Genomic DNA, 8,655 nt, shown 5'->3' on the forward strand with positions numbered 1-8,655 from the left:
CCCGTGCACCTTCCCGGCCACTGCCCTCACCTGTGCCATGACTTGCATGCAGAGGGGGAACGATTCCTGGGCGAGGCGCGGGATGTCCGAGGCCGCCACCTGGCCCGTCACCCCTCGCTTCTCGGGGTCCGAGTAGTCGGGCCCCAGGTAGCGCTGACTCAGCGACTCCACGATGGGCGCAAGGCGGTGCGCCTCGCTGGGGCCCACCACCTGGCTCCAGCGCCGCGCCGTGGTCACCAGCGCCTTGCTCAGCGCCGCCCTGTATTGATTCAAAGGAAGGTATTGGCGGGGTCATTTGGGAGCCGGAGGGGCGTGACGGGGTAAAGCCTCTGTGTGGGACGCTGCGAGCAATGATGGGAGATGGCTGCCCTTTGCACCCATCTCCGTGGTCACCAGCCAAGTGCGTGGCACCAGCCTCATTTTCGCACCAGTCTCCCCTTCCATCTCCTAAAGGATGCACCACCATCAGCGTCCCCCCCCCCACTCCCTCTTCCACCTCGAACTCCTTGAAATCTCCACCTGAAGGGCTGCACTGCCAGGCTGACCGCCTGGTCGCGGCTGACGTAGGCGTGGCCGGCGCGCAGGTACACCCTCCTGCTCCCCACCAGGTCCGGCACAGCCTCGAAGGGCGCACGGTAGAAGGCCTCGTGTGGCGCGGCGGCGCCCTGGAACAGCGCATTGGTTTGCTGCAGGCTGCCGGTCACCGCCAGCATGGTGGCCCGCAGGTCGTCCTCCACCTCCCTGAACTCGGCGGGGGTGAGGGGGCGGAAGGGCAGGCGGTTGCCCTCGATGAAGGCGCGTTGCTCGCCGGGGAGCAGGGCCCGAAAGCGTGCACGGAAGAGATCGCACTCCTGGGCCAGGAACCAGCGACGCAGCTCCTCGGTCCGGCAATACGCCAGGCGCAGCACGTAGTGGGACACGGTGTCCTTCCGGATGGTACTTTCTCGTGTAGCGGCCTGACCAGTTTGAGGAGGGAGGGGGGGGAGATACGTAATTTAGGTGAACTTGGTTGTGAAGTTTGGGAGCCAGCTCAGTAGATTGGTCGGGGTCTTTGCCCCAGCACAGACGAGGGGCCGTGCAAGGTGGACTATCCCTTTCCCCCTTCTTTGCACTCACTTTGAGGTACTGGTCCACCAGGGAAAGGACCTTGTCCTGCACCTGATCGGGGCGGAAGCCCTTGGCCTTCAGGTCGTCCAGGCCCTTAAGGACCCGCAGCCTGTCCAGGGCGGCCTGCTCAAACTCCTCGATGGATATTTCAGAGCCGGGTAGCTCGGAGTACATGCTCAGGGAGGGGAGGGCGTGCTTGGAGCCGGGTTCGCTGCTCAGGCCCTCTTTCGAAGGGGTGAGGGCCGGGGCCCCCACCGAGTTGGCCAGCACCCATCCGACCATTAGACAGGGGTTGGGGAAGCACGGTCACAGGCAGTATATTCCGTGTCGTGATGCTACAGAGGAGTAATGATGAGCGTGGCAGTGATGCCCCCGAGCGCGGCACAGAAACTTGTCGGGAACGCGAGGAAGTTTGAATAGCTCTCCCGGCCCGGGCCCAAGAGCCAGCTCGTACTCAGAGAGTCGTCCTCGTTCCCTGCCAGGTGTACTATCGCATCGATTTATTGACACCCTTTTGAAAGTAGTGCTGCTCCAACTCTCCCCACATCCGTCGGCATCTGCAGCCTGCGACCTCTGATTTGTACTCGCCGCACACGAAGCACGCTCGGATCATGAGAGCCACTGGAGAAGGCATGCTGCTAGTACAGAACACTTCTGGGTTTGTTGCAGACTCTGACTCCCCCAAAGCTCCTGGCTCCGAGTACCTTGTCATGTTAAACCCAGGATGGTCACACATCAAGTCGTCAAAATAGGTCTGGCTTTTAATAAGAGTGCATGGCCTGCTGCGTCTGCAGCTTCTCCATCAGTGCCTGGATCTTTGCATCTTTCAGTTGCAGTAGCTGCTCCATCTTGGATATCTTGACGCCAAGTAGCTGTGGGAGGAAGAGGTTGGGACGTCACGCAGTCTGGCTTGAGCGTGGGTGATCTACATATGGCGTGGAGATCGGTTGTGGACTGCAAGCCATACAAAAGATCGTGAGTTGCCGCAGTCATCGAAGACCATTTCAATTTCGTAACTCGAGCAAGGGGAGACCGGGTTATCAACAACAATCCCATTCCCCTCACCTCAATGGTCTGCTGCAGATGAGCCACCAGGTCGCCTTCCACAATTGCAGGGGGAGGAGAAGCTTCACCCCTGCGCACGGCAGGGATGACGTCCACACATGGCTCCTCCTCTACACCCTTGCCTTCTGTTCTCTCGGCTTGTGGGCCGACTTCATCCTGAAGCCTGGCTCTCAGCACCTTCAAGATGGACTCTGCGGACCCGGGAATGGCAGAGGCAGCATCCGAGAGCTGCTGCTTGGTGAAGGAGAGACCCAGGCTGCGGAAGACTCTTTGGTTCAGGGTATACCAATTGTATTGCTTCCCCGCCAAGCCATTCGCGGGACTGCATGCAAGAGGAGTTCGGGCCTGAGGCACCATGCGAGGGAGGGATAGGAAGGCCGCCCGCAGTCCTGAAATGCGGTGCCAGGTGGTTCACCCGTGCAATACCTATAGTTATGCAGTTGGACCAGGCGAGGGCAGAAGAAGTGCACGATTTCCGCCACGAGAACTGTCGTGTGCTTGAGGACGTGATGCGATGCAGTCAGGAGGGATAGCCACCACTTTCTGCAGCACTTGCAGCAGAACTAGCCTTTCATCATTGGCAGGTGACTTCAACATCAATAAGAACACGCCCTGCATACACACCTCCGTCTGCAAAGTCGCGATTGAATGCTTTTTTGGGCCGAGTGAGGGGCACGGTGTCTACCCAGGCGTACAAATCCTCCAATCCTTCGTCCATGCCCGATTTCAGTTCTGTCTTCTAGTCGCGGCAGACAGGTTCGGGCAAAATCTGTGGCATTCACCTGGAAGGACACTAATTTCGTTATTATATCTGTGCCTCACTTCTTTGATGCTGAAGCCCGTGCCCATCCTCATGCCGTGTATCTGCCTGTCCCTGTTCTGATTTCGAAGCGTTGTCCCGGACCTGCACCTGCACAGCACAGCATGCGCGTCAGGGTTTGGCATGGGCACGAACAGCTCCACCATGCAGAGGACTAGCTACACGTGGACGCTACGGAAACCTCGCAGCGTCTCTATAAATCATGATGATGTTTGCTAGTGCGCCGTCGCTAAAACCATGTCGCCCTCGCGCTCTGTTCGCGACGGCCTCCCATGCAGAGGGAGGGGCCCGGGACCGCCCAAAACGAGGTTTGAAGGCATTGCAACGCCCCAAGACCGGCTATTTTGCTGACGTAGACCCCAAGGGTAAGTCGCGTGTAGTGAGGCCGTCGTGCCAGGGGATGGGCGGAGTGCCCGGGGTAGACCCGAACCAGAGACCGAGATTGCGACAAGTTGGGCACCGACACCTTCCTTGCTCTCTCTACAGCGGAGGTATACCCTGTTAAGAAGACAAATAATGCGAGTCTGACTGATAAGAAGGACCGATGGACCCCAGAATTCATCTGGAACATCGACTGGATGGGTCAGGTGGGGAAGGGCGTCCAAGGGCATCAAAGATGAGGCCAGGTGGTCATTCCTCTGCGGTCTGATATGAATTTTCGAGGATCCTGGACACCGCCTCCCCCTTATGGACACTGTAAGCAGGCAGACAGCAATGGAGAGCCACCCCAGCAGGGAAGCTCCCCCGAAGCCGTCGCAGAGCCAGCACGACCCGCAGCGCGAGGGTACCTCTCCATTGCCGGCCGCCAGAGCCTTGACAGGTGACACTCTGGGTTGGGGGCTGGCAGTCTAACTCTAGCTTTAAATGTATAGTAATCGAGTCACCGCATGGTGGGATTGGCTGCATTACTCATGGTGGATTCCCAATGAGAATTGTCCAATCTGAACTCCGAACGATATCCTCGGCGCAGCCTGGACCGGGACCTTTCCCAGGAACTGATCATCCAGAAGAAGCAGCGGTTGGATGGTGCAGCAGAGGCCGGGCTGGCAGCGCAGATGCGGCCAGCTGCAAAGTCCCAACCCGTTCCCGCTTTCAGGAACGAAACTCGTGCTTGGCAGAGAACCTCCCGGTTTGCCGAGCGGGTGAGTGTGTTGGTCATTTTCCTGCGCTCCCCGCAGCTCTAGTCCGCGGGGCGCGGTAGGCTGCTCTGCACACGCCTGAGCACCCCACATCCGTGCGCTGTTGCACGGCGCCGTGACACCAGTGTGATGTCTTACCCCCCCTGCCAGGCCTCGCTGGCGGCGGACGCCTCCCGCGTCCGCAATGGGGAGGCTGCGGCGGAGGCGGCGCGGCTGGAGCAGGAGGCGTACGACACCATGAAAGCTGCAGGCCTGGTGTGGACGCTGGGGCTGTCAGGCATCTGTCTGGCAGGCACAGCCTTTGTGCATGGCAGGTGGGGGGGGGAGTGGGGGCCGGGGTGGCCACATGCACGGGCACCAGCATCTGTGGCTGGGCTACGATGGCTGCAAGACTCCACGCCTTGCATGTCAGCCTCCCTCCCTGCCGAGCACGAGCGCCTCGCACGACAGTCCCCGCCACCCTTTCCCTCTTCTCGCCCTTTGCAGCTCGAGCGCCGCGAGCTACGCCGTGGGTGCGGTGGCGGGGCTGCTCTACCTGCGGGCCCTGTATCGCACGGTGGACGGCATGTCGCCCAGCGGCTCCGGCATGGCAGGCAGCATGTTGAGCCAGCAGCGCCTCCTCATCCCTGCCATCCTTATCCTGGGGTTCAATCGATACGAGACGCTGGCCGCGCCGGCGACGGGCCAGCACCTGTCCCTGCTGGCGCTGGTGGGCGGCTTCTTCACCTACAAGCTGGCCCTGGTCGGGCAGCAGGGGGCGGAGCTGCTGGCCAAGCTGGCCAAGCCCGGCGACGCGCAGTGATGGCTCGTGGGCTGGGCGGGAGGTGCAGGACACTGTACACCCGCAGTGCCACAGGCTGCTGTCGCAGCCAACGAACTTTTCCAGCTTGCAGCTTCACCTTCCCCTCTCTACCCTTCCTGCCCTGCACGTTCCAGGATTACAGCCAAGCAAGTGTATATCGGGGGACGCGGTGCAGGGGAGGGCATCGGGAGGAGGGTGACATGCGGCGTGCGTCGCTCCACGGCTCTCGCCGTGCCAAACAGTGGCCCCCACTGGCGCTCCGGGCAGAGCAGAGCCCCACGCCACCCATCTTCTGCGCATCCTTTCCAGCCATCTGCGACCGCTCACGTTCGGTTGGCAATGTTCTGGGAGAGCCAGTCCAGGCCCTCGTACAAACCCTCGCCGCTGGTGGCGCAGCAAGACTGGATGTACCTGTACCACAAAGAAGGAATGGATGCAGATGGTGAGGGGGGGGGGGCTAAAGGGGGGTTTGCAGGGATGCAGGGGGGATGTGGGGCAGAACACATCGGGGAAGTAGTACTCACGCCACCGATTTGCAAACCCTTGCACGCACACCCTTCTCACAAGCACCAGCAACACTCCATGGCAATCACCCTGGCTCACCAGTGGCGCTGGCGCAGGGAGTGCAGCCCCAACTTGTCGGTGATCTCGGCGGCATTCATGGCGTTGGGGAGATCCTGCTTGTTGGCAAACACCAGCAGCACGGCATCGCGCAGCTCGTCCTCGTTTAGCATGCGGTGCAGCTCGTCGCGGGCCTCGCCGATGCGGTCGCGATCGTTGGAATCGACCACGAAGATCAGGCCCTGAGTGTTCTGGAAGTAGTGCCTCCAGAGGGGACGGATCTGGGGAGGAGGGATGCGGGCGAGGTTTGTGGGCGAATTAACAAAAGTAACCCACCTGGAAGAGGCGCGTCGTGTTGCTGCGCACATTCCCTGGACCCCCAGACATGAGATCACACAGGACCCCCCAGAGCATCTTTGCATACCTTGTCCTGACCGCCCACATCCCACACAGTGAAGCTGATGTTCTTGTACTCCACAGTCTCAACGTTGAAGCCTATTGAACAGGAATTGGAAGGAACTATCAGTGACTCGATCGAGGAAAGACCATCTTGCCAGCGCCTTGTTCCCTAAGGGAGTCTCACTCATGGATGCTCTTCCGCAGCCTCTGCCAATCTTAAACCCCATCACATCCTTGATCCCTTCCCTACTCAAAAAATGACAACGCACCGATGGTGGGGATGGTGGTGACAATCTCGCCCAGCTTCAGCTTGTACAGGATGGTGGTCTTACCCGCAGCGTCGAGTCCCACCTGAGACGGGAGACAAGTCGAGGGTCAGGACCGGCGGGGCGGATTTGCTCGTGCGCGCATGGCAAGCACTGCCTAGCTTACCATCAAGATCCGCATCTCCTTCCGGGAGAACAGCTGCGAGGGAAGTGCGGTGCAACTGTCAGAATGTTGTTGGAGGTCGGCGATCACAGAGTGCCGCGCCTTGCCCCGGGAGGCACCTTGCTTCCCCTTGCTACTCTTCGGCTCACCCGGCTGAACAGCTTCGTGAAGGTCAGTCCCATACTGAGGAATCTGCCCTACTCCCACTTGTCAGATGTCCGCTGCCTCGGCGCTGGCCCCCGTGCGGTTGCTGGGCCGGTCTATGATACCAGGAGCCCAGCCAGATGTTGACTACAGTAGTGGTGCAGCGAGGATGTCCTGTGCTCCTGCAATGGACCCGCGATTGCTTTGACTGTCAGAGCTCCGCTCCGCGCTGGAGGGCCAACGACCGGAGTCAACAAGGGGTGCCCCCCCACACAGAGACCCTGCACCAGGCCAAGACACTTGAATTGACGAAGAAACAAGGGACGAGCATGATTAAACCGTATATAGTGGTGACAAATTGAACAATGAATAATTCCACCCTTTTATTGGACCGGTTTCTGAAGAAGCTTCATGGATTGATGCACACTTGAAGTGAAAACCTGGAGCCCTGCGCACTGCTTTGCTCTGCAGAAGCAGAATGTACAGGGGTGGTTACGCACTCCTAGTTTATTTGAGGAACTGCACCTACTGCGAACAAGTAACGGAGTTCAAGCTTTTTCGAAAAATGAGCTTGCACAGGATGGGAGGTGACACGTCCTGCCTTATTTACACCTCCGCCCACATATCTCCACTCCTTTCAGGTGTGCATCGCTGCCTTGTGATCAGGTGCCCATATTTCCATGTTAGAAGCTGAACAATCGGCAGGCAGCTGCAAATTTCTCCCTAGATGCCTGGAATGCAGTTTACAACCGCAATCTTAAATCTTGCCCTGGAGCAGGAAAGACACCCTATTGGTGGAGCCACAGAGAGTACATCAGACCTATTTCAGAATGAGTTCACATATTCGATATCGTTTCAAGTTTGTAGGGGTGCAAACTTGAAGATCTGGACCCAGCGCAAAACCCTCTTAGCGCGAGTGGTGCGTTCCTGGGCGCCAGAGCACGGTTTGCCGCACGCTTGGACCCTGTGTGCGCCAGCTCAAATCACCGACAGAGTCCTTGATTGCCAAATTAATTCATCCTTGCTGCAGGGCGTTGGACCTCCTGCATGGCTAGCAGCATACGAATGGACCAACGCGGTGTCTCGCGCTCCGCACTGCTGGGGACCGCGCTTGCCCTGCTGAGCCTTGCAAGCCCCACCCTGGCCCGTACGCGCACATACACCTACACAAATAACGAGGTACCAGGGGAAGGAGATTGCGGGCATGCGGCCCTCGGGGTCTCTATCAAGCGACACCTTCGCACTCCCTTCCCCTCGCCTCCCCTGAACACAGTATCTGCCAGGAGCAACCTGCTTTGTACAACCCATCTCTTTCGGCTCCAATAACTTCTACTACGACGTCAGTGAATGGAGGAGGCAGCGAGTCCTGTTCTGGTCAGCTCTGGTGCCTCATGCAATGTAGGTGCCGGATTGTAATACCTGTTTCCTACAACACTACTTGTGCAGGCATACATTCCAAGCGTCAGCCTTGCGAGCGGCTGCACTGCCGATCAAATACTGTAAGGATGCCAAGGCTGCGGTTCCGGGATGTGGGCTTGGTTCGCCCAAGCTCAGCTCCGCACACACTGGATTGCAGGGTCCGATTGAAACGATCTCCCCCCATGATGCAGTGTCAATGCCATGCACTGAATTCCACCCTGGGGTATCCTTTGGGCGCCCCCCCTCCCCCACCCCCCCGACCTTCCCCACCGAACCCTTCTCTTATCACCTCCCTCCAGGCTGTCCCGCCTCTTCGTGTATGGCACCTGCCTGCAAACGCGGAACAACGAAGGCTCCGGCTGCTCCAGCTCGAACCAGACGGTCATCTCCGGCAGCACCTCCGGCAGCGGCGCGTCCTACCCCACCTCCAACACTGCAGCCACCTGCAACCAGGTGTTCAGCGGCGCGGCGCCGTCCGGCTCCACCCTGACGCTGCAGAGCGCGGGAAGTGGGGTGTTTGATGCCGCCAGCATCTGCGCCTACAACTCCCAGGGCTTCTTCTACATCCAGAACAACTGCGCGGCGAGCACGGGGCAGAGCCTGGTCACCCTGCGCGTCGACGTCACCTCCTACTCCGGTTCCTGCAACAGCAGCAACTACGGGGGTTTGGCTCTGTGGGCCAAGGTCGTCATTTCTGTGGGCGTCGTCGTCGCCCTCCTCGCCATCGCCAGCCTCTTCTGGCGCCGGCGCCGGCGGCGTGTGGTGGGTTG

General features: G+C 59.5%; 6 protein-coding genes across 6 annotated transcripts in view; 2 read left to right on the forward strand and 4 right to left on the reverse strand.

The window, feature by feature from the left end:
• The window catches only part of F751_4945 (putative DNA primase large subunit), a gene marked incomplete at both ends in the record, with an annotated part of 3,518 nt that extends 2,129 nt beyond the window's left edge, over positions 1 to 1,389 (reverse strand). Inside the window, 3 exons of the mRNA XM_011401530.1 lie at positions 31 to 259; positions 520 to 956; positions 1,117 to 1,389. Coding sequence (XP_011399832.1) covers positions 31 to 259; positions 520 to 956; positions 1,117 to 1,389 — 939 coding nt within the window. The remainder of the gene's footprint in view (positions 1 to 30; positions 260 to 519; positions 957 to 1,116) is intronic.
• A 942-nt stretch (positions 1,390 to 2,331) lies between these two features.
• On the reverse strand, positions 2,332 to 2,890 carry F751_4946 (Sperm flagellar protein 1; the record flags this gene model as incomplete). Its single annotated transcript, XM_011401531.1, has 3 exons — positions 2,332 to 2,494; positions 2,599 to 2,659; positions 2,797 to 2,890. Coding segments are annotated over 3 exons (318 nt in total), but the record flags the coding sequence as incomplete, so codon positions are not given.
• A 1,370-nt stretch (positions 2,891 to 4,260) lies between these two features.
• On the forward strand, positions 4,261 to 4,933 carry F751_4947 (hypothetical protein; the record flags this gene model as incomplete). The annotated part of the gene is made up of 2 exons (XM_011401532.1): positions 4,261 to 4,445; positions 4,618 to 4,933. 2 exons carry the CDS (start codon positions 4,261 to 4,263, stop codon positions 4,931 to 4,933), a joined length of 501 nt encoding a protein of 166 aa, XP_011399834.1.
• Positions 4,934 to 5,026: 93 nt separating this feature from the next.
• On the reverse strand, positions 5,027 to 5,233 carry F751_4948 (hypothetical protein; the record flags this gene model as incomplete). Its single annotated transcript, XM_011401533.1, has 1 exon — positions 5,027 to 5,233. One exon carries the CDS (start codon positions 5,231 to 5,233, stop codon positions 5,027 to 5,029), a length of 207 nt encoding a protein of 68 aa, XP_011399835.1.
• A 23-nt stretch (positions 5,234 to 5,256) lies between these two features.
• On the reverse strand, positions 5,257 to 6,504 carry F751_4949 (ADP-ribosylation factor 1; the record flags this gene model as incomplete). The annotated part of the gene is made up of 5 exons (XM_011401534.1): positions 5,257 to 5,344; positions 5,537 to 5,649; positions 5,831 to 5,865; positions 6,163 to 6,244; positions 6,472 to 6,504. 5 exons carry the CDS (start codon positions 6,502 to 6,504, stop codon positions 5,257 to 5,259), a joined length of 351 nt encoding a protein of 116 aa, XP_011399836.1.
• A 1,027-nt stretch (positions 6,505 to 7,531) lies between these two features.
• The window catches only part of F751_4950 (hypothetical protein), a gene marked incomplete at both ends in the record, with an annotated part of 2,609 nt that continues 1,485 nt past the window's right edge, over positions 7,532 to 8,655 (forward strand). The window contains 3 exons of the mRNA XM_011401535.1: positions 7,532 to 7,645; positions 7,740 to 7,840; positions 8,185 to 8,647. Of these exons, the coding sequence (XP_011399837.1) occupies positions 7,532 to 7,645; positions 7,740 to 7,840; positions 8,185 to 8,647 (678 nt within the window). The remainder of the gene's footprint in view (positions 7,646 to 7,739; positions 7,841 to 8,184; positions 8,648 to 8,655) is intronic.

The sequence above is a fragment of the Auxenochlorella protothecoides genome, assembly GCF_000733215.1.
Source record: "Auxenochlorella protothecoides strain 0710 unplaced genomic scaffold scaffold55, whole genome shotgun sequence".
Taxonomy (NCBI): Eukaryota; Viridiplantae; Chlorophyta; class Trebouxiophyceae; order Chlorellales; family Chlorellaceae; genus Auxenochlorella; species Auxenochlorella protothecoides.